General features: G+C 41.6%; 1 protein-coding gene across 6 annotated transcripts in view; it reads left to right on the top strand.

Moving 5' to 3' along the window:
• Positions 1-25359, top strand: part of mical2b (microtubule associated monooxygenase, calponin and LIM domain containing 2b) — a 114214-nt gene that overhangs the window by 13629 nt on the left and 75226 nt on the right. For 5 of the 6 annotated variants that reach the window (XM_061677382.1, XM_061677380.1, XM_061677383.1 and 2 more), the window contains exons 2-5: positions 13539-13895; positions 18419-18626; positions 20494-20610; positions 21080-21181. In XM_061677382.1, coding sequence (XP_061533366.1) covers positions 13632-13895; positions 18419-18626; positions 20494-20610; positions 21080-21181 — 691 coding nt within the window. In that variant the 5' untranslated portion in view covers positions 13539-13631. The remainder of the gene's footprint in view (positions 1-13538; positions 13896-18418; positions 18627-20493; positions 20611-21079; positions 21182-25359) is intronic. The other variant, XM_061677381.1, reaches the window with a different exon arrangement.

Here is a 25359-nt window from a genome sequence, read left to right as displayed (position 1 = left end):
GTTCACAAGTGAGGGAAGAATGAAACGGGAGATCGACAGGCGGATCGGTGCAGTGTCTGCAGTGATGCGAACTCTGTATCAGTCCATTGTGGTAAAGAAGGAGCAAAGCCGAAAGGCGAAGCTCTCAATTTACCGGTCGATCTACGTTCCTACTCTCACCTATCACGAGCTGTGGGTCGTGACCGAAAGAACAAGATCCCGGACACAAGCGGCCGAAATGAGTTTCCTCCGCAGGGTGTCCGGGCTCTCCCTTAGAGAGATGGTGAGAAGCTCGGTCATCCGGGAGGATCTCAGAGTAGAGTCGCTGCTCCTCCACAACGAGAAGAGCCAGATGAGGTGGCTGGGGCATCTGATTGGGATGCCTCCCAGACGCCTCCCTGGTGAGGTGTTCCGGGCATGTCCCACCGGGAGGAGACCCCGAGGGTGATCCAGGACACGCTGGAGAGACTACGTCTTTTGGCTGGCCTGGGAACGTCTCGGGATCCCCCCGGAAGAGCTGGATGAAGTGGCTGGGGAGAGGGAAGTCTGGGCATCCCTTCAAAAGCTACTGCCACCGCGAGCCGACCTCGGATAAGCGGTGGCAGTAGCTTTTGAAGGATGGATGGATGGATGTGGGGTCGGTAGCCATCACAAAGTTCTCAGAACTGTGTAACGCATGCCTCCAAACATTTGTGGTGGGGACGTGCGTAAATTTATCCAGATCTCTGACCATGTTTACACACAAAACCTTGTGTTCTAACACAAGGGCTCTTCCACATCGCCTGGACGTACACACGATTCATTCATTCTACAGAATAGCTCTCTGGGTGTGCACCTCCAAGCAAGAGCTGTTAAGGTCAGTAATGCTTGCAATACAGGTATCCATATAACTTGCTTGTCCTCTTCCAGTTAATTAAAGAGAGTTCTCGTTTGTGGGCTGTAACAAGATTTTTGGCAATGAGTTTGATGTCAGAACCATTTATTCTTTTTATTTCCACTGACTACTCTTTTTTCTGATCCAACAAAATTAACAGTAGGGGTAAGTTCTCCCACATCTTTCTTTTGTTGGTAACACCTCCATTATTTTGTCAAAACAGTATCTTTTTTGCTTTGTCTCCTCTTCTCAGACAAGTACGTCAATGTCGGTCTCGAAGATATTAATTTTCTCCGTCCTCTTTGCCATCATTTCGGAGAAGGAAGAAGCCCATCCACATATTCTTAAAGGGTTACTTTATCTTTAAGTAGCTCGTCTATACTCCACACGTTACCTGTTTTAATGCCATATCTGTGTAAAAGACACCTGTCCACACCCTCTAACAGTCACACTCCGACCTTTCCACCATGGCCAAGACCAGAGAGCTGTCTAAGAACACCAGGCAAAAAATTGTAGCCCTGCACGAGGCTGGGATGAGCTACTCTACAATAGGCAAGCGGTTTGGTGAGAAGAGTTGCTGTAATTATTAAACGTTGAAGGAAATACAAGATGATTGACGATCTCACCTCGTGGGGTATCAATGATCTTGAGGATGGTAAAGGATCAGTCCAAAACTACACGGAGGAACCTGGTCAATGACCTGAAGAGAGCAGTGACCAGATTCACAAAGGTTACCGTTAGTACTACTCTACGTCATCATGGAGCACCTGAAAGGTCCAACTGCTTAATCCAGCACATATCCAGACCAGTCTAAAGTTTGCCAGTGACCGTCTGGATGATCCGAGGAGGAGACTGAGAGAATGCCATGTGTTCAGATGAGACCAAAATATAACTTTTTGGTATAAACGCCACTTGCCGTGTTTGGAGAAAGAAGAATGTTGAGTGGCATCCCAAGAACACCATACCCACTCTAAAGCATGGGGTTGGAAACATCATGGCATAGGGCTTTTTCTTTTTTTTTTTTTTTTTTTTAAACAAAGGGGACAGAACGATTGGTCTGTATTAAGGAGAGGATGAATGGGGCCATATATTGTGAGATTATGGGCAAAAATATCCTTCCCTCAGTAAGAGCATTGTAGATGGAATGTGCCTGGGTCTTCCAGATGACAATGACCCGAAACACACAGCCCGGGCAACTAAGGAGTGGCCCTGTAAGAAGCATTTCTAGGTCCTGGTCCAGACCTCAACTCAATAACAAATCTGTGGAGGGAGTTGAAAGTCTGTGTTGGCCAGCGACAGCCCCAAGACATGACCGATTGAGAGAAGATCGGCATGGAAAATTGGGCCAAAATACCTGCTACATTCTGTCTTTCACCGTTTAAGTGTACCTATGATGAAAAGACCTCTCTCATCTTTTAAAGTGGGACATCTTGCACAATCGGTGGCTGTCCAAATACTTTTTTTCCCCCACTTTGTCAATTGCAGGTGTTTCTTAATACAAATTCGGCTAAAGCAGTTTAAAACAGGAGAGGATGTCTCAACACACATTACGGGTGTGTGTATGATGGTTGTGTGCACGTTTGATGTAAATAAGTTTTCTTTTTTTGTACTTGCACACATTCTAAATTTCAGTCCTAAGAACGAATTTAGAACCTTTTCGGTGCACTCTTTGATAAATAAGGCCCCAGGACTAAATCTAAATCTTTCGCCCATCTAAAGTGCGTGATCAGGCCAAAGGGGCCTTAGTCAGGGAGGTGATTCCATGTCAAAAGCCGAGAAACGTCCAGAAGGACAAGCATCTCTGTCGTAATCCACCAGTTCGTCTTTTATGAAGCCACTCCTGAGTAAAAGCCACATGGAAGGCCACCTGGAGTTTGGCCAAAAGCAAGGACACTTAGAACAGGAGAGTCAAAGTTCTCTGATCTGATGACATGACACATTTTGATCTGTTTGGCATAAATGCCAGACATTTGGAGGAAACCAGGAACCGCTCATCACCTGACCAACACCATTCCTACACTGACCATGGTGGTGGGAGCACCATGCTGTGGGGGTCTTTTTCAGTATCAGCAACTGGAGGACTAGTCAGGATTGAGGGGAAGATAACTGCAGCAATGTACAAAGATATCCTGGATTAAAAACCTGCTCCAGAGCACTGTGGACCTCAGACTGGGGCAACAATTGATCTTTCTGCACAAATCCAACAAATCAAAGTACTCTGTAGCTGTCCGAGTGGTCCAGCAAGAGCCCAGACTTGAATCTGGTTGAACATCTCTAGAGATCTAAAAATGCCTGTGCACTGACGCTTTACATCCAACCTGATGGAGCTTGGGAAAGTGCTTGAAAGACAAATTAGCGAAACTGCTCAAGGATAGATATGCCAAGTTTGTGGTATCATATGGGGGGTGGGGGGGGGCGAAAAAAATTATGTAATTTACGTTATAGTTTGTGGATGATTTGTTAATGTTAAACAATCATAAAATAAAAGCAGTCCTATTAAGAATTACCGTGATAAATCAATTATAATCAGCAGGCAATCAATTAACCACTTTACTCATTACATGTTAAATCCCAGAATACATTAAATTCAATGATGACTTATTGTGGCTCATGTAGTTCTTTGAATCTACTTTAAGAGATGATTTCATGGCAAAATGTTGTTTAATACATTTTAGTATGTATAATTGTTGTCTAAACTGTGGCAAAAATGATAGTTCTTCGAGGTTCAGTTTCCCATGAGATGATTACCTAAAGTTATTCTTCTCTGCCCTAAAATTGAAATATTTACTTAAATCACGCATTGCTGCAACTGTCCTTACTTATTTAGATTTGTTCCGGTTATTTCTATTATTAGTGTTTATCAGTAAAATGAGCTGGTCTAATGAATGCATTGATTATGTGAAAAATCTTGCCCAACTGTATACCTTCAAATGAATCTTTTAATTTACGGTACTTTTGCCTCAGCTTTGTCAAATTAACCCTAAAACTGGTGTAATATGAATCATAAAATTTTTTTTGTAGCATGGATGAGGTCTTTGAAGGAAGGCATTTTCACCGTTTCTGTGTTTTGCTGGGTACAGTTGTAAATTGATTGAAGGATTATTGGCTAATTTTGCTGTAATTGGTGTCAAACAAGCTTGATCAGGTTACTATGCATTTATTTTCACACATTTTATCAGTCACAATTTTCAGATGGGTTAATTTAGGGATTATTTTATGTCAAAAAAAGAAGACTAGAGAGGCTAAGAGAGGGAATCTGGCCAAAGATGCTTGAGGTAGCATTCGGTTGCAGAACCTCTGCCTCATACTCTATTTTAGCAAGAAGATGCGCTGACTATGTGTCAAGTTATACTGGAGAATGTTTTGTCAGACAAACACAAGATTGTGTTAACTCTGTTGCTATTTACTGTTGCATGTGGTAGTGATGTCAGATGCCACCGATTCTCTTTCCAATCCGATATGGAGTCAAATTAATGCTGGTATCTGGGATACTGACCGGATGCTGATACTTTGTGCAGTGTGCAAATACACCTAAAGTCTTTGGTAAATGTAAAATAGTGTATTTCAAATAATAAGTTCTTAAAGAATACAAGACATCAGAGAAACTTTATTATTTTCATTTTTTACAACTTTTAAGTATATTGAGGTTGTAGTCAGACAGTGAGACTGTTTTACAATACTGTGTCTAACAAAGTCCCAGCCAAAACGCCATCAATCACAACACACCTCTCCATACCTGGGGTATCACTTATCAACGCTCCGTACGCACAAAATCGGACCTAAAAGATATGTATGTAAGTTCCTGTGCAAACTATGTGACCTTATCAAAAATAAATAAATAAATAAAGCGAACAACGGGAAAAAGCCCACAGGCCTAACTTACCAACACGGCATACGCACAAAATGGGGCTAGAAAGATTCTTACGCAGGTTCCTGCGCAAAATTTTGTGACCTATCAAATAAAACCTGACTGGTAAAAAGTGCAGAAACTTTAACCCTTTTGTACAAGTACGCACATTTTGGAGAGAAGGAAATGTAGCGATGCATGAGGTGGCGAATAGAAGCCATGCCGCTCACACGTACAGTTTCAATATCAAATTATGGATTAAATTTTGCTCTTTATATATGACTTTGTTGATGTTGTCTGCTTTTTTTAATCATGATAACTCATTAACTCATGCCTTTAAATTGCCCTTCATTGATCAATCGATTGAGGTGGATCTGAAGCAAAATTTAATTTGCGTCTGGCACTGGGGCACATTTAGTTTTTTTTATTGGCATCTACTTTTAAGTCGGACCTTTTTATATATATATATATATATATATATATATATATATATATATATATATATATATATATATATATATATATATATATTTACAGTGCTCCCTGTTGAATTTACTGTGTTCACTGCAGCAGTAACCCCCTGCCACTCCCTGTGTTTCCTTTGATTTATGGCGCTTCCAAAGCCACCTTCCTCGCCATGCCGATAAGCGTGTTGACTTCTGTCCCTGAGAAGGATGTATTTAATTAATTAAGTTATTTATTTTTTGTTATGCCTGCTGTTGACATAAATTCACCCTTCCTAATACATTAGCCCAGTGGTTCCCAAACTTTCTCTCCTGGAAAGGAAACAGGACATACATACACATTTTGTTTTCAGAGTCCATTTTAGTTCATTTAACACTTTGTAATTACTAATACAAACCTTGTTATTTGGAGAAAAAAAAATAAGCGAACTGCCATAAATTGGAGGTTGTAATAAGTATAGCTGTTTTAAGTATGTTCAGTGTAACAGGTTTCTTTTTTTAAATATTCAACATTGCTGCTGTTGCATTTTTGAAAAATTGCCTATCTGCAAAAATAGGTTTTAAAACATGGACCAACTTCCTGAGAGGAAAAAACAAAAACCTAAAGGTTTGTTGTGCAAAAATGGCACCTCTAATCCTCACATCTTTTCAGTCAGAAATGGGATGAGCAGACCCCAGCACAGCCAGCACCCTTTCCATCAATTCGGACAGTTTATCATTGGCGAGGCCGTATAGGGACAGCAGGCAGTCTGCCCCCCTCTCGAGCCTGACCTGGAGGTGGGGGACAAAGGCGCGCCTGGTGGCCCACCTTGCCATTGGCTCACTGCCTGTGGGGGAGGGGCCAAGGGGTCTGGTGCAGTGTGAGCTGTACGGAGACCTTTGCGGTCTGCTGGAAAGCACCCCAACTGGGAACTCCCTCGTTCTGCTGGGGGAATTCAATACTCATGTAGTCACTGGCAGTGAGACCTGGAAGGGCGTGATTGGAAGGAATTGCCCCCCCGATCTGAACTTGAGTTGCCCTATTGGACTTCTGTGCTCATCACAGATTGTTCAGAAAGGCTGCCGCACACAAAGTGACATGGCCGAACCCAACTGAACTGTCAACCAGTGTGTGTGGTAGTAGTGTCACGATATCAAAATTGTGACTTCGATACTATACCTGCATAAAGTACCTCGATACTGGTACTGTAAAGATACCACGGCAAAAAATCTAATACATCAGCAAAAGCAGTAAAATGAAAACTAACAACTTCAAGTACTTTTACATTTATTTTTATTATTTCAAAACATTACGATAAACTTACATTTTTAATAATGGCATTAGCCCATTCTTAAAGATGCCATATTTTAGCTATTTAGACCTCTGTAGAGTGACTCTTCAATATGGAGAAAAGTGTCAATTTCATCTAAAAAACACCTTGGTTTTGTCAGCCACGTGTCCAAAAAAGGCCCCTCTGACAGCTACTTATGTTTGACTATGTTTTGTATCCGCTTTGCCTATATTTGGCTTTCCTCTGATTGGTTGCCTCTGTGCAGACAACGCTGTCTCCGGAACGGAGAGGTATTTGGAGATCTTCGCGAGTGACTGGAGAAATTTGAATAAGCTAATTTCAGGCCTCTCGGCTAAAAACGTCAGGAACTCAGGAAAGCATGGACGATTTTAATTTGTATTTCATGTTTACTGAGGCAATATAGAGCCAATATAACATCCCAAACTAGAAAAAGTTGGTTTTGTAAAATATGTGACCTTTTAACTTTGTAATTTTTTAAATAAGATCAATGCCTGCATTATCATATATATTACTATATATGAGAAATATGTGTGTGTTTGTATGTATATAAAATCTGTACATCTTTATTCAGGAAATGTACAGTCATGAAAAAAATATTACAGCCCCCTTGTTTCTTTCATTTCTTGTTCATTGTAATACCTGGCACCACTAATTTTACCTGAAGAATACAAAAGCTTAATTGTATCATTAATTTTGGTTATCAAGAAAACCATGGAAAATCGCTACATCAGCTCTTATATTAAGCGCTTTTGAGCTATTTTGAGCGTGTCATTATATTTGTCCACACAAAGCTACTTTTAGTTGCACCTGGCATTAAGAATGAACAAGAAACTGAAGAAACGAGGGATCTAATATTTTTTCCATGACAATATTAAATGTTTGTCTGTATTTATAGATACTTAAAACTGAGTGTTTTAAGTTTTCAAGCTTTTATTCATTTGTGTGTGTGCAGTATTCTTGTATTTGATTACATTTGATTTCTCCCATTGTAAACAATACATTGTGCACCCACTCAGTGCAGTGCTGTTATTCATTGCACACGGATAACGACATCAGCGTGTGAAGAACGGATTGTTAAATATTCAGGTATGCATTAACGCCACATAGTAGATTCCCTCTAGTGGTTAAGGGAACTGAGAAAGTCCCCAAATCTCTCAGCATTCCTCAAGTCCCTTTTCATTTCAAACTGTGTGTGAGTTTTGAAAGAATTGAATTGAAGATCTTTATTGTACCCAAGGGACATTTTGGTTTGCAGCAGTTCGTACCACGTATCCTCACCAGGGTCGTGCGTGAGAGGTGCAGTACTGAACTGGTCGCCAGCCAATCGCAGGGCATATATAAACAAACAAACACATTTGCACTCACATTCACACCTATGGGCAATTTAAAGTTGTCAGTTAACCTACCATGCATGGTTTTGGGATGTGTGAAGAAACCACAGTGCCCGGAGAAAACCCACGCCGGCACAGAAGAACATGCAAACTCCACACGGGCGAGGCCAGATTTGAACCCAGGTTCTCAGAACTGTGAGGCAGACGTGCTAACCAGTCATCCACCGTGCCATTACAATCAAACACATAGAATAAAATAAAAAAGCAAAAAACCAAAACAGAGGTAAAATTTTAAAAAATTAATAAAATCCCTAACCCCCCCAAACACACAATGCTGCCACTCACAAAACTGCCCAATGTTGAAATAGCCATACTGAGATGGTATAGACGTGCCAGTAATGTATTTTATTGAGCACACAAATATGTACCTACATAGTTAAAGTTGCAAATATTCCCTCATTGCCACAGTTTAGATTAATAAAATTCCATGTTCTTTTAACATGCAAATTGTTGCATTTGTAGAACCAACACATCTGTAATTTAACATGAATCACCCATTCCAGTGTAACTACCGCTCCCTCTTTACAATGCTGTAGCTGATCAAGAGTGTGCAGCCCTTTATCAGCATGTTAGGCATGGGTGTGTCATCCTCCACTGTGCCCCTTTTGGATGAGGCGCATAGATAGTCACTCAGTTTTGCCCTTAGAAACCTCTGAGTACTACGGCTATAAGTAGTTTAGTTTCAGTAACCAGGATGCACATAATTACCTAATCGCAGCTTTGGTTTCTCCCAAAATAGTAAAATCATGTCCAATTGCATGATCCAGTTTCTGCCATACTAGGTGTTAGACAAATGATTTCATAATTCATATTTGACTATATTTGGGATACAGAAAAGGTAGTTTAGTTATTGAGAGCAAGTTATCAGCCCTCTACCACTGTGTCAACCAGGAGTGGGTAATTAATTTTCCCAAAGGCCCACATCGGAAACAGAAATGGTTGTCAGTGGCCACACCAACAGGCACCCCTCAATTCGGATCAATATGTATCTTCTTTATATAACGTAAATTGTATCGTTTTGATAATCTTCTGCTGGTATAATGAAGTAAAGAGAGAAAATAAATGTTTAAAAATTACACACCCCTGTGTGGCGGTATGGTGGACGATTGGTTAGAGCGTCTGCCTCACAGTTCTGAGGACCGGGGTTCAAATCCCCCCCCCTGTGTGGAGTTTGCATGTTCTCCCCGTGCCTGCGTGGGTTTTCTCCTGGTGCTCCGGTTTCCTCCCACTTCCCAAAAACATGCATGGTAGGTTAATTGACAACTCTAAATTGCCCGTAGGTGTGAATGTGAGTGCGACTGGTTGTTTGTTTGTATGTGCCCTGCGATTGGCTGGCAACCAGTTCAGGGTTTACCCCGCCTCCTGCCCGATGAAAACTGGGATAGGGGCCGGCGCGACCGTAGTGAGGAGAAGCGGCTCAGAAAATGGATGGATATGGCGTGTATAATCGCGCTAGAAACCTGCTGACTAAAGAAATTAACATTGCAAAGAGGAACTATGCAGCAAAGTTGGAAAAACAGTTTTGCACTAACGACTCTAAATCTGTCTGGCATGCATTCCAATCGCTGACTAATTACAAGCGATGATCCCCCCAAGCTGAGAACAATAGCACACTAGCCAACGACTTGAATACCTTCTACTGCAAATTTGAAAAGGACACTTTCACACCCCACACCCATCCGGCCGCACCCCGACCACAATCACACCTCTGACTTCTACGTTTACCATCCACGAACAGGATGTGAGACACATCTTTAAACAACAAAAGATTAACAAAGCGGCAGGCCCAGACCATGTGTCCCCATCCTGCCTCAAAGCCTGCGCGGACCAGCTCGCGCCAGTCTTCACTCAGATATTCAATAGATCTCTGGAACTGTGCGAAGTACCATCCTGTTTCAAACACTCCACCATCATTCCAGTCCCCAAGAAACCTGCAATCTCGGGTCTGAATGACTACAGGCCTGTCGCCTTGACATCTGTGGTCATGAAGTCCTTTGAACGTCTCGTGCTGGACCACCTCAAGAGCGTCACAGGTCCCCTGCAGGACCCCCTGCAGTTTACCTACCGAGCGAACAGGTCTGTGGATGATGCAGTCAACATGGGACAGCACTTCATCCTTGACCACCTCGACAGTGCAGGGACCTATGCGAGGATCCTGTTCGTGGACGTCAGCTCAGCGTTCAACACCATCATCCCTGAACTCCTTTCATCCAAGCTTCTCAAGCTCAGCGTCTCACCTGCCATCTGCCAGTGAGGCTGGGAGAGACCACCTCATCCACACGCAGCATCAGCACTGGGGCACCCCAAGGTTGTGTCCTCTCTCCGCTGCTCTTCTCTCTCTACACGAACGACTGCACCTCAGCGCACCCGACTGTCAAACTCAAGTTTGCAGAAGACACCACTGTCATCGGCCTCATCAAGGAAGGTGACGAGTCTGCATATCGACAGGAAGTGGAGCGGCTGGAGCTGTGGTGCAGCCGACACAACCTGGAGCTGAACACGCTCAAGACTGTAGAGATAATCGTGGACTTCAGGAGGCATCCTTCGCCACAGCTGCCCCTCACGTTGTCCAGCTACCTTGTGTCAACCGTCGAGACCTTCAAGTTCCTGGGAATTACAGTCTCTCAGGACCTGAAGTGCGCGACCAACATCAACTCCGTCCTCAAAAAGGCCCAGCAGAGGATGTACTACCTGCGGCTTCTGAGAAAGCACGGCCTGCCACAGGAGCTGCTGAGGCATTTCTACACAGCGGTCATCAAATCAGTCCTGTGTTCTTCCATCACAGTCTGGTTTGGTGCTGCTACAAAAAAGGACAAACTCCGACTGCAACGGACAATCAAAACTCCTGAAAGGATTGTCGGTACCCCATTACCCACCCTTGAGGACTAGCACGCTGCCAGAACTAAGACAAGAGCGTGCAAAATCCTCTCGGACCCTCCACATCCCAGTCACGAGCTCTTCCAGCTCCTTCCCTCAGGTAGGCGCTACCGATCAATGCAAACTCGAACTAGCAGACATTCCAACAGCTTCTTCCCTCTTGCGATTAACTTCCTAAACACCTAACCTACAATTCCATTACAACATGCTGGCAATTTTTTGTCTTGAGTTCGTTGTCACATTTCTGTGGGGCCAATTATATATTACTCGTGCACTCACTGTAGTAGTCTCTCCACGCTGCACTATTTGCATATCTGTTGTTGACCAATACTGGCCACTCATGCCAGAGTAACATCTGCTCCATTTGCACACTGATTGAGGAGTATATGCAAAATTTGCACAATCAACATTGTCCCAGATTATCGCGCTACTCGTCACTTTAAACTGCATACACTCCTAGAAGTCTCGGCTCCCTTTGCACAATGGTCATTGCACCGGACTATTGCTATATTAGTCATTCAAACTGCTCTAAGTGCTGGAGGACTCTGCATCTTTGTACAATTGTCAAAACAAAAAATAATAATGTACCGGCATTACCAGATAACTATTAACCCTTTATTGCTCAGTGACTGTTTTTTGTCAATGTGTTTATGTCTCAGAAGTGTTCTCTGTCAATTGACTGTCTGTTGTCGTACTAGAGCGGCTCCAACTGCCGGAGACAAATTCCTTGTGTTTTTTTTTTACATACTTGGCAAATAAAGATGATTCTGATTCTGGATATATACTGTGTGTGTGTTGTGGTGTACTTGCTCGGAGTCAGCTGGGCTATACATAAAATATGTAAAATAAAGGAAAAAATAAAAGTTGGTCGCGAGTGCAAAAGTCAGTGTAGAACCTTGGAGCATGTTGATGTTCAACATTCCATGGTAAGGCAAATGGTCTATGAATGGAGAGAGTTGCTTCTCAGGACTGTCCTGTAAAGACGACCTGTAAGAGCTCAGCGCAAAATGCTCAAGGAGTTCCGACTGGGAACTCCCTCGTTCTGCTGGGGGAATTCAATGCTCATTTAGTTACTCACAGTGAGACCTGGAAGGACGTGATTGGAAGACGTTGAACCTGAAACTGAATAGCAGAGGACGGATGAGGTTTACATTTCCTCACCAAACGTCAGCTAGCTGTGATTTTTGTATCTTTGTCCCATATTTCTTCCCTGACTATTGTGCTAAACCTATCCAATCACACACACATGCACACACACTCATAATCCTATTTGGAATTGAGTGGGGGGAAATATCATGTTGATGAAAAATAGCCCAACTAATGAGGTTTAAACTGTACTGGCTCGTAGTAGTGTACATGCATGCAGGGATGTAGTGTATGTTCAAGGCAAACGACAAATGGTTAGCAAGGCAACACATTGACATCTGAAGGCTATTTCTGTGCCAGTTACAGGCAGTTATTGGTTTTGGAATGTAACCTTTTCACCCAAGATTACTGTTTTCCATTTCAGTATGGAAGCCCAAATGGTCCAGTACCATGTGCTGTATCCTATTTTTTTATGGTGACATATTATGCAAATGTGCAGCGCTATGCACATATTTCCTTTCAGGTTCATAGTCTTTAACCATTATTGCTATCATCACCGGTCTCCAAACTTCCAGTTTTGTGTAAATGTTTAATTTTAAAATGTTTAAGTTTTAAATAATTTTCAGCATAAGTTCAATTAAATATTATTATTATTATTATTATTAATAATAAATTAAATATTTAATTAAAATAGCCCTCATTAATTTAATTTTGTTCTTAATTGATCAACACTTAGTTGACGAGTTCAGCGACAAATACTCCACAATCATGGTGGACTTAATGTACAAAAAAACTGACTTAATGTACAAAAAACTGCTGTTTTCTAGCCCACTATTTTACGAGCAGAAGCCACATACACTGCCATGACCTCAAAGTTGAAAGGCATTTATAGTGTGGCTATACTGTATTATTTTAAGTTTCTTTTAAGAACAGGCTCCCTGTCGATATACAGGTTATTGCTTCCCCCAAGGACGTTGTCTTGCCATCAGCATCACTTTGTTTATTTGTCTAACTCAACTTCCTGGCTTCAGTCCCTATACTTACTGTAGGGAGAGAGGTTTTTCAACTAATTTAATTCACTAAACTTTTGTTTTTGACTACGGCGCTAATGAGAGTGGTCCAACTCGTGTCAAGTTGGGGTGATTGAGAAGTTTGATCAGACACTTCCTTTTCTTCATTGGCTTACATGTCTCCAATTGTAATCTGACCCTTTCAGGATTAGTTTAGTGACGTGGCTGGCATGTTCTTGGCACTTAATCTGCTCCCCCTGCAGAACACAGTACAGTAAATGACACCAGCAGCCAAAGAGTGGTAGCACTTAAATTGGTCATACGCGCATCTTTTTTTTTTTTTTTTTTGTACAGCACTGCAATTAAGATGCTCACTCCAGATAGTTTGAAATTAAATCAGTAATTGTGATCATTTTATGCATAGCAAGCTTCTGCTGTAATGTAAATTTTTATTTTGTATGATGAGAGTTATGAATTATGCTATTTTATGCCTTTTCTCATTCACAAAAGCTGCTATCCAGCTCCTTTTTACTCTCTGCTCACTTTGCTCTGATTATCCTGAAGCAAAGTATATAAATACTTTGTTCAGAGAAGGAGGGGCAATAAGGATCTCAGACATCAGTCATAAGAAAGATACTATTCAAGATTTCATTAGTATCAATTATTATATACAATATATTTTGTCCATCAGTGAGAAATGTTTTCCTTTCCTCCCTAGAACCGGATATGCATGGCAACATTGTAGGACGGAGTTCTGACAGTGTGCAAGGAGTCAAAAGGAGACGAGAGACATTGGTAACTGTCAGAGAGGATGGGTGAGACGGAAGATGAGCACACGGCTAAGGCCAGCCAGCTCTTTGAGAAGTTTGTCCAGATGTCCACATGTAAGGGGACTCTGCAGGCTTTCAGTATCCTCTGCAGGGAACTGGAGCTGGATCCGCTGGACTACAGCAACTTTTACAGTGCACTGAAAGCTGCAGTCAACTCCTGGAAAGTCAAAGCTCTCTGGACCAAATTGGACAAGAGGGCACAGCAAAAGGTGTACAGCCAGAATAAAGCCTGCCAAGGAACTAGGGTGAGAGACATACAGTTGCTCACAAAACTATAATTATCATTGTATACTAGGGATCCACGATAACTATCGGCCCGATATTGGGGAAAAAAAGTAACTGGAGCCGTATCATTCCAATATCATCCGGCTTCTCAGTGTATACTAGGGATGCATGATAACTATCGAACTGATAACTATTGGCCCGATATTGTGGAAAAATGATATCACACTCATCGTCCAATAACAAAAAAAAAAAAAAAAAAACTGGACTGATGACAAGAACCATATCATTCCAGTATCATACGAATGCGCACTGGTCGGCTCTTGCCATCCTTTTACAGTCATTAATTTTATGACCACAATTATTCGCCTAGGACACCAAAAATAGTCAATATCTGCAGTAAATTAGCTTATGATCGCTAGCACTTGCTGAAATTCCGACCATCCAGTGACTTTGAGTTCATAACTACGACGCTCGCGGCAAGACCCGGCGGCCTACGAAGCGGTGGACTCTATTAGCATCTCAAGCCGACAGAGGAGCAGCAGGGGCGGCTTGGCTGCATGAGAGAGCAAGGTTGGCGTGGTGGGCTAACAGCTAAGGTAAAAGCGAACCCCTGCAAATGCTGCTCCTCCTTTACAACTTTAACTCACTGGACAATAAATTTGATCATCTACAAATGGAATTAACACCCAAATACACAATGGCCCTCTTTCGTTCGGCAGGGAAATGGGCGAGCGCGTATCCGCGCATCTGCCGGCTTGCTGGGTCAGCACGAGCACTCCTCGCAGCAGTCTTCGCCAGCCACAAATTCTAATGTCTTTAAATAAACATTAACATGAATGATCCCCTGTTCTTACTTTGTTTCAATTTAAAAAACTTGTATATTATTGAAGTTTGAGAAGGAAAAAAGTTCAAGTGATCACTATTATAGTATCGATTGCAAGAAGTACATTTATACATCGCATCTCATCTCAGTTTCATTGTGCTTGTGTATAGTGACCATAAAAAGCCTTTGTTTTATTCCTATAATACATTACATATGTACATATGATTATACTACTAGTATGATACTATATTAATTGTATTTATATTTTTTATGAATAAAAGGCATTCTAATATACGACCAGTTTGATATAGAATACAATTATATACACTATACATAGTAGGTGGTCCCCGCTCCAGCTTTCCATCAGTTTGGCGGTCCTCTTTGTGGAAATTGTTGAAGGCCCTTGATATAAACCATTGAAAAATATACGGTGTATAAAACAGTAAAAAATCAAAAATCTCAGTTGCTTACCACACAGGTCCAGAATTGGCAGCAGATGCGATCAGTGCCTGCAGGCTCATTCTAGTGCTCACCTGGCTGCTGGTAATTATTGGGAACATCTGAAGTGTAGCAGGACAAGCAAAATTTACAAATCACAAAATAAAACAACTCTACAAGTGACATAGCAGTCCAAGTGGTTAGCACTGTTGCTTCACAACCTACAATGGCCCAGAACCTAAGACAGGCTTCGGTTCAGACAGGCTTAGGTTCTCACCCACTTCAGCCGTCTTGTGCTCTTTTCTCATTTAGGATTGTACAGTTGAGGCAAATCGACCTCTGCAAAATATTTGCGACTGGGAAGCACTTACCCTGGGTCAAAAGAAGACTTTACACCGATCTGATCGGTATCGGCCGATAATTAGCATTTTATGCTAATCGGCTTTAATGTCATAATTCGCCCATCCGATCAATGACGTCATTGATCGACTCCGCAAAAGACATTTACTCCGCGTCGCCATCGTGTACGGTATATTTGAATCCAAAAGCTAGTTTATTTTTAGCCTTGTCGGAGGTCTTTTGACGTAGTACTGTAAATATCGACCGCCAATAAAGTTATTTAAAAAAATAAAAAACAACGTCGGCGGTGTGGGACAGATGTCACGTCTGAGACAGACAACACGTAATGCATGGCTCAGACTACAAGACAAATTTGGTCTTTCACGATTACACTGTCAGACTACTGCAATAAAATCTTGTATTCTGATACCACCGCATCCCGTTTTTTACGATCACTGGGCTTTATCTTGTCAACTCAAACGTGACCGGATGCACTCGTTACCACGGCCACGACAAAAACAATCGTTCGCGTTGTGTGTATTATAACGTTATTTTTTAAACTCGCTGAGCGATGATCGGCCCCAAAAATCCTGATCGTGTAAAGCCTCGTCAAACGTTTCCAATATGTCAATAAATCACTGTTTTTGCAACATAAATAAATGGCAAACTTTTCAGCTCGATTCCCTCAGTGATTACCTTCCACTGACCTCAAGGCTTTTCACACAGCACTTGCTCAATGTGAAATGCCCCCCGCATCAAAGCGCAACGATAATGACAACGGGTGGGCGGCCATCCCATATTTGGAGGTTTTGACACACCAGCCGAGAAGGAAGTCGGGGAGGGTTTCCCCGCTGAGTAGACCGCAACTCAGCAATATGTATTTCTCATTGTTGGAAAAGAAAGCCCCAACTTTGCTTATTTTAAGGAGGAGGAGGTGACGCAGCAGCAAAAAAAAAAAAAAGAAAAGAGTATTCTTTTTATTATTTCTGGGTGAACAGGGAGCTTTGGAAAGGGCGTTTGAAAGACTCCCACAGAAACGTCTCGGTATATTACTTGTCTATTGGTCAAAAGATAGTGGTACACCACAATTACTATCCCTTCCTCCATTTCCCCCTTGCTGTTTACAGTACAAGTCCGCCAAAATAGCACTCAAAAATCACTCCGCCAGCCCCGCTCCCATTGGAAGAGCTTTTTGAAACTCACCGCGTCAACACTTCAGAATAGAACATTTTTCTATCCGCTACGTGCCGCTAAGTGTCAGATGCTGCTTGGCGTCACTTCAAAACACACTGACGCACTCTCAACGCGCACACACAATAAATAGGAAAGTCTCGGGCGTCAGACGCTTTGGCAAATGCAGTGTGAAATGGCAAAAGTCAACATATATTTGATTGGCAGGTGAAGGGCTCATCTTCAGCAGACCAACCACACAGGCTTGCAGCTTGAGGCCGGACCTTATTTTCCTTATGATTTCACAGGCATAAATTTTTTTTAAAAAATTATTAAAAATAAAAATATATCATCTCAAAAGAAAATTATTGTGACAGGCCTAGTCCTAAAATTCCAGCTGGCTGGTTGTGCAATATTTTATTTTTATTATTGTCATTGCTAGTATTTCTTGGCAAAATGTCAAGGGCCAGGTGGATATGAAAAGTTCAAATTTGGTCAAAGTAATCTACGTTGCAGACCTGCAGTGAAACCTTGGATAAATATTAAATAAATAACATTAGCCAAGCTTTACATAATTAACTAGGTAAAACCTGACTGAATACAAACAGAAACACAGACTAACTTAAATTGTCAGGGTCTCAGATTGATAAACCTTTAAATCTTCTGCAAGTCATTCTTGAACATCATTGCAGCCATACTTATATATATATATATATATATATATATATATATATATAAAATAATAGAAGTGAGTCACAGTTCAACAAAAAAAGAAAGCTATTGTGGCAGTCATAGTTTGAAGCATGCCTTTACTGTATTTGGTGAGTGCACCAGGAACAAAATGTCCTTTCCTAAACTGTTCCCAGTAAGTTGGAAGCATAGAATGGACAAAAAAGTCTTTAGTACACTGAGAGCCATTACAAGGTGTCTCAGGGCACACTCCACCTCTCTCACTATGTCAGCAAAGCAAAGCTCAATTTTAACATGGTACTTCAATGACTTCATCGCATAACCAAAGATAAGATGTCTGGAGAGGAAACAGGCTTCAGAGGGGAGATAACGGAGTTGGGTCGGCCAAAAATAACGGCCGAAATATTATCCCAGGCATTTTTTTAGTGGAAAGTATTTGAAGAAAAGTTATCATCTTGTAGCTAGCGGAGCAAGCTGTTTCTGTATTTAGAATCTAATTGGGGAGGATGAAGTGTATTTTTTCCCTTCACATTTTCTCACAGTAAAAATATTTACAACATAAAGATGCAACTTTGTCTTTTTTGCATGACATAGTGTGTGTCATAACCCCCTGAGCAGTCTATATGACAGTGGGAAAGTGGTGTTTAGGACAGAGCTTTTGACAAGGTTTATATATCTAAAGAAAAACAACAAAGCAGTATGAGACAAAATAAAATTTAGATTATAGAGGATTCAGTTTACAATGGGGTTGGTGAAATGTACAGAAGATAACATTTAGTATTTGCATCATATCATCATTATACTGTAAAGTTAGAATTTTTTTAATGAGATTTGATTATTTCCAGATGTATACCTCATGTATTTTTTTTTCATTTATCAGCAGCAACCTATTTGTCATGAAATTGTTTCTTTAGTGGTGAACTTTAAAAAATAAATAAATAATTACTTTGTGTAAACAGTAGGCATTTCTGTGCATTTCCATGTAGTTCCACAGTACCAGTATACATACACTGTAAATGTGATCACTTGCACGACTTGTCCTCCCCTTTAGTAGTCCTTGTTCTTGTCTCTAAACCGGTTCAGTGTCTGATCATTGGTGGCGGACCTTGTGGTCTGCGGACAGCCATTGAACTGGCCCTGCTGGGTTGTAAGGTGGTGGTAATTGAGAAGAGAGACACCTTCTCCAGGAACAATGTGCTTCATCTGTGGCCTTTCACCATTGAAGACCTCAGAGGCCTGGGGGCCAAGAAGTTCTACGGCAAGTTCTGTGCTGGCTCCATCGATCATATAAGTGAGTAAATTAAACTTTTAAAAATAATTCCCCTATAATATCTGTTTTTCAGCACCAAGGAAGACTAGGGAATGTAGTTTTAATTTATTTACCACATTTAATTAGCTTTACTTGTTCTCTGAAGAATGAATAATTATTTATAGCTTTGAAAAAATATTTCTGCTTCAGTTTTTACAGACACACTATGGAGAACTTTTGAATGATGGGGAGTAATATGTTCACTGTCTGCTGTGGCCATTTCCCAGCATGGCTATGTGTTGCACGTCCTGTGTACTTTAATTTACATAATTCTTTAAACCCGTAACCCAAAATTTGATACTTTATGCAACCAAAAATTGCGGTTCTTAAATTCACGAAACTGTCATCTTACAAATGGCAGGATCGTGACATGCCCTTTCAAAATGTGCCTATACACGCCACATTTACCCGAGCGCAGTGTCACTTCTTTACATAGTTTTATTTTTATACTGTAGTTTTATATACAGTACCTGTCATTACAGACTTTGGTCAATGAGCTGCGCAAGTCATTGGTCGTGATGCCACACTCACTTATGATGCCAAATAATTAAAAACACAGTTAACAAACAACAACGGCAAAAAGGGGAAATTAACAAGTCTACTAACACTACTGTGGGATATCTAACACTATTAGGGAATAGTTACCACTAACTAACAAGAATACACCATTCTTTCAACTATTTACAAAGCTACTCTGCATCCTGGGAATTCCTCCGACGCTACAATATAATAATAATAATAATAATGATAGTCGCTCAGCTGTGTGGCAGAAATACCGGAAGCGGCTGTGGCAATGGAAAATCAGAGTGGAAAATCAGTAAGTAAAATGCCTACAAAAAAAATAATAAATAAATCATGATGCTTATCTAACCATGACCTTGGGGTATCCTTTCAGCTTTCAGCCCTAATATGTAAACAAGTCATGCTATATGAGTCACATTAACCATGCAGATACTCTGTGGGACACGTAGTTGGGTCACAAAATCAAAGCTGCCTTTACAAAGTTGTTTTTTCCATTTCTTTAATCTGTTTTTAACAGTGTTGAATTTCTGGGTTTTTATGGCACCTTGGTTTGCACCCTTTTAATGGTAAAGTCAATTCTATATCTCCCAAGTGGATATTTTCCATTGGTGGTGCTTCTCCAGTTCCGGCAATAGTTTCATGTTGAAGATGATCTGATGATACACCTTGCCCTAACGTCAAGAGTTGCTCTATGTTTGCAATCATGCGGTGTAAAGTGAAGCAATTTTGGGTGGTTTCTTTATTCCTCACCCAGCACCCATAGTGTTTAAATGCATCTAAACACCTGCTGTGCTGGTGTGGTCATAAAATTAGGTGTGCTCGGATGCATTGTTGGCATTCCTATTTTAATGCCAACTAAAGTGCTCCACCATTACAAAGTCATTTCCCCCCCCCCCCCCTTTTATTTCAGAGGTCAAATTACATCAAATGTGTCAGTGGGCACATGCAATGATTTTCATGTTGATTTGAATGTGTGTGGTGTGGCACAGAGTTGCACATCTCTTAAAAAATAAATGAATAACAATAAAAAAAAAATCAAACTTGAGAATTGTAGTTATTTTTTTCTTCTGGGCTACATAACATTAATCCATACAACATTGATAGTATATTCTCAATAAGCCAAAATAACCTTGCATACACATAACGAGCTACTGATTACCATTGGATATGCCAACCAATGAAACCTTGTTAACATTGTTTGAAGTTTGGGATTAATGTTATACCAGTTAAAAAACATGTAAAAAATAGCCTGTTTTAAACTCCTACAACCGTTCTCATACATGCATCTTTATTCTATGAATGGATGGTTTTGTCATATCGCTTTTAGGTATCCTTCAGCTGCAGTTGATGCTGCTGAAAATTTGTCTGATTCTGGGGATTGAGGTTCATGTAAATGTGGAATTCATCAAACTTGTGGAACCACCCGAAGAACAAACAATTGACAGTAAGTTTGTGAGACAGAAAGTTTCTCTTCACCATGACAAGCACCATCTTATTCCTGTTATAAACGGTATGCACCACAATACATAATGTGTACTGTGATGAGTTATCAGAAGTGAAGACGTTTGCTGTAGGAGTACTTAAAGCTAACGGTGTTTTAATATTGTTTTTCTTTCTTTCAGCAAATAGTGTTTATTAAGTCTTCGATCAATCCCACTTCAGTCATTAAATTCTGCATTCAGTCTTTTCAGTTGTTCCTTGATCAAATCAGAAAGAAATGTCACTTCAAAAGCACTTAATGAAAGAGTTCCAACAGTCGATCCCCTGTTGCCCACCATTTTAAACTGAACATTATTACTGTTGCACACATCTCATCCAACTGCCTGTCACCTTTTTTTTTATATACATATATTGCTTTGGTCACATGTTCCATTTATAAGATAACCAAACTGGTTTGTCATGCCCCTCCTTAGGTCCTGGTTGGAGAGCAGATATGGAACCCTCAAGCCACTCTATCTCAGACCTTGACTTTGATGTGGTGATTGGCGCTGATGGACGCAAAAACACATTAGATGGTAAAGTGAAAGCGAGTATCAACAGGAATTATATTGTGAACGATTGTACCTTGTGATTGTGTTACTTAGTAAATCATTTAATGTTGTCTTAATCTTCAAAACGTCAGCCCAAACAAGCCTAAGCAATGGCTCCTTACAAAACTATTTTTCTAACCCAAATGTATCTGCTCTATACCCCAGAGTCAAAGCACTGTTTATTATAAGTGGAAATGAGGTGTAGAGTTGCAAAGCTACCCACAGACACAGGCTAAAGCATTTCCTGTTGACGTAATTTTAAATGGAAGCAGAGTATTGTAAAATGTCTAGCTCAGTGTGTGTGCTCAAGGTCATAAATGTTTAAAAACTTGGACTCTGTTTAGGTAAAAGTAGCAGTAATGCTGCCATTTAAAGTATTTTGAGTCATTTGTTTTATATAGTGGCAAGGGAGAACCCCCATCTGCTTTTTACCAATTGTAATGCAGCATTTATGTTAAATGCAGCCCTATGGGGGGCACAAGTCAGTGCAAACTGTAGGCCGGTCCCAAGCCCGGATAAATGCAGAGGGTTGCGTCAGGAAGGGCAGCCGGCTTAAAACCTTGCCAAACAAATATGAGCGTTCATCCAAAGAATTCCATACCGGATCGGTCGTGGCCCGGGTTAACAACATCCAGCTCCTGTGGATTGAAGTCAAATTCAGCTCCTGTGGATCGAAGTCAAAGAAGAATAAGAGGTGGAAAGCGGGTTCTTCGGCAGAAAGAGAAGAGGAAAACACAAGAGCCTAGAACTGAATGTGGGGACTTTGAATGTTGGGACTATGACAGGAAAATCTCGGGAGTTGGTTGACATGATGATTAGGAGAAAGGTTGATATATTGTGTGTCCAGGAGACCAGGTGGAAAGGCAGTAAGGCTAGAAGTTTAGGGGCAGGGTTTAAATTATTTTACCATGGTGTAGATGGGAAGAGAAATGGAGTCGGGGTTATTTTAAAAGAAGAGTTGGCTAAGAATGTCTTGGAGGTGAAAAGAGTATCAGATCGAGTGATGAGGCTGAAACTTGAAATTGAGGGTGTTATGTATAATGTGATTAGTGGCTATGCCCCACAGGTAGGATGTGACCGAGGGGTGAAAGAGAAATTCTGGAAGGAGCTAGATGAAGTAGTTCTGAGCATCCCAGACAGAGAGAGAGTCGTAATTGGTGCAGATTGTAATGGACATGTTGGTGAAGGTAATAGGGGTGATGAAGAAGTGATGGGTAAGTACGGCATCCAGGAAAGGAACTTGGAGGGACAGATGGCGGTAGACTTTGCAACAAGGATGCAAATGGCTGTAGTGAACACTTTTTTCCAGAAGAGGCACGAACATAGGGTGACCGACAAGAGCGGCGGTAGAAGCACACAGGTGGATTACATCTTGTGCAGACGATGTAATCTGAAGGAGGTTACCAACTGTAAGGTAGTGGTAGGGGAGAGTGTGGCTAGACAGCATATGATGGTGGTGTGTAAGATGACTCTGGTGGTGGGGAGGAAAATTAGGAAGACAAAGGCAGAGAAGAGAACCATGTGGTGGAAGCTGAGACAGGACGAGTGTTGTGCAGTTTTGCGGGAAGAGGTGAGACAGGCTCTCGGTGGACGGGAGGAGCTTCCAGAAGACTGGACCACTGCAGCCAAGGTGATCAGAGAGGCAGGCAGGAGAGTACTTGGTGTATCTTCTGGCAGGAAACGAGAGAAGGAGACTTGGTGGTGGAACCTCACAGTACAGGAAATCATACAAGGAAAAAGGTTAGCTAAGAAGAAGTGGGACACTGAGAGGACCGAGGAGAGGCGGCATATGATGACATGTATGGCAGCTTGGACACTAAAGAAGGAGAAAAGGATCTATACAGGCTGGCCAGACAGAGGGATAGAGAAGGGAAGGATGTGCAGCAGGTTAGGGTGATTAAGGATAGAGATGGAAATATGTTGACTGGTGCCAGCAGTGTGCTAGCTAGATGGAAAGAATACTTCGAGGAGTTGATGAATGAGGAAAATGAGAGAGAAGGGAGAGTAGAAGAGGCAAGTGTGGTGGACCAGGAAGTGGCAATGATTAGTAAGGGGGAAGTTAGGCATTAAAGAGGATGAAAAATCGAAAGGCAGTTGGTCCTGATGACATTCCTGTGGAGGTATGGAAGCATCTAGGAGAGGTGGCTGTGGAGTTTTTGACTAGCTTATTCAATAGAATTCTAGTGAGTGAGAAGATGCCTGAGGAATGGAGGAAAAGTGTACTGGTGCCCATTTTTAAGAACAAAGGTGATGTGCAGAGCTGTGGCAACTATATAGGAATAAAGTTCATGAGCCACACAATGAAGTTATGGGAAAGAGTAGTGGAGGCTAGACTCAGGACATAAGTGAGTATTTGCGAGCAACAGTATGGTTTCGCCTAGAAAGAGTACCACGGATACATTATTTGCCTTGAGGATGTTGATGGAAAAGTACAGAGAAGGTCAGAAGGAGCTACATTGTGTCTTTATAGATCTAGAGAAAGCCTATGACAGAATACCCAGAGAGGAACTGTGGTACTGCATGCGGAAGTCTGGAGTGGCAGAGAGGTATGTTAGAATAATAGAGGACATGTACGAGGGCAGCAGAACAGCGGTGAGGTGTGCTGTAGGTGTGACAGAAGAATTTAAGGTGGACGTGGGACTGCATCAGGGTTCAGCCCTGAGCCCCTTCCTTTTTGGAGTGGTGACGGATAGGCTGACAGATGAGGTTAGACTGGAATCCCCGTGGACCATGATGTTTGCAGATGACATTGTGATCTGCAGTGAAAGCAGGGAGCAGCTGGGGGAACAGTTAGAAAGATGGAGGCATGCAAGAGGAATGATGATTAGCCGAAGTAAAACAGAATATATGTGCATGAATGAGAGGGGTGGTGGGGGAAGAATGAGGCTACAGGGAGAAGAGATAGCAAGGGTGGAGGACTTTAAATACTTGGGGTCAACCGTCCAGAGCAATGGTGAGTTTGGTCAGGAAGTGATGAAACGGGTCCAAGCAGGTTGGAACGGGTGGAGGAAGGTGTCAGGTGTGTTATGTGACAGAAGAGTCTTGCGAGGATGAAGGGCAAAGTTTATAAAACAGTGGTGAGGCCAGCCATGATGTACGGATTAGAGACAGTGCCACTGAAGAGACAACAGGAAGCAGAGCTGGAGGTGGTGGAAATTAAGATGTTGAGGTTCGCTCTTGGAGTGACCAGGTTGGATAAAATTACAAATGAGCTCATCAGAGGGACAGCCAAGGTTCGATGTTTTGGAGACAAAGTTAGAGAGAGCAGACTTCAATGGTTTGGACACGTCCAGAGGAGAAATAGTGAGTATATTGGTAGAAGGATGATGAGGATGGAGCTGCCAGGCAAGAGAGCTCGAGGAAGACCAAAGAGAAGGTTGATGGATGTCGTGAGGGAAGACATGATGGCAGTTGGTGTTCGAGAGGAGGATGCAGGAGATAGGCTTACATGGAAAAGGATGACGCGCTCTGGCGACCCCTAACGGGACAAGCCGAAAGGAAAAGAAGAAGAACAATGCAGCATTTATGTTAAATTGAGACTAAGAATCATCCGAGTGGAAGTTCATTAATAATAGGCTTTAAAGGCCCCCTTTAACCTTGTTTTACTATTAAATTTCTATAATCTTTGATGTCCTTTTATCTGGTTTGCATGATAATTTTGGTTGGAAATGCCAAAAATGTACTTTTTCAAGCTATTCTACTTTTTTTTTTTTCTGCCTGGCATTTGAGAAGGTCGGATTTCACATTATTATATGACGTAAATGAGCTTTGTTCTGATTGGATAGCTCATCTTTAAATGAAATTGAATTGAATGAAATTGAAATATGGAAAACAGCATGGGTCTGACTGGTCCATATCACTGCGTCTGCCAGATAGATGTCACCCTTCTATGCCTAGTTCAGACTTGCATCCCTTGCATGAGTTACATCGTGGCAGTTATTTATACACTCGGAACGCACGTTCAAATATGGTCTATAAGTATATGTTGTGTTTTACAACAATGCTTTAACACATATGCAACTTCCAATGCCACCGTGGTGGCTGCAATAACGAGGCCCGCACTCATTGTTGCCAGTGATGGTCATCTGGCCACCCCCATTACAATGAATGAGAGAAAAAGATGAAGTGAAAATAGTTTCCTCTCCCATGCCACCCACATGGCC

The sequence above is a fragment of the Phycodurus eques genome, chromosome 5 (assembly GCF_024500275.1).
Source record: "Phycodurus eques isolate BA_2022a chromosome 5, UOR_Pequ_1.1, whole genome shotgun sequence".
In the NCBI taxonomy this organism is placed as follows: domain Eukaryota; kingdom Metazoa; phylum Chordata; class Actinopteri; order Syngnathiformes; family Syngnathidae; genus Phycodurus; species Phycodurus eques.
Note: the sequence above shows the minus strand (reverse complement) of the source record. Positions and strands in the feature narration are given on the sequence as shown.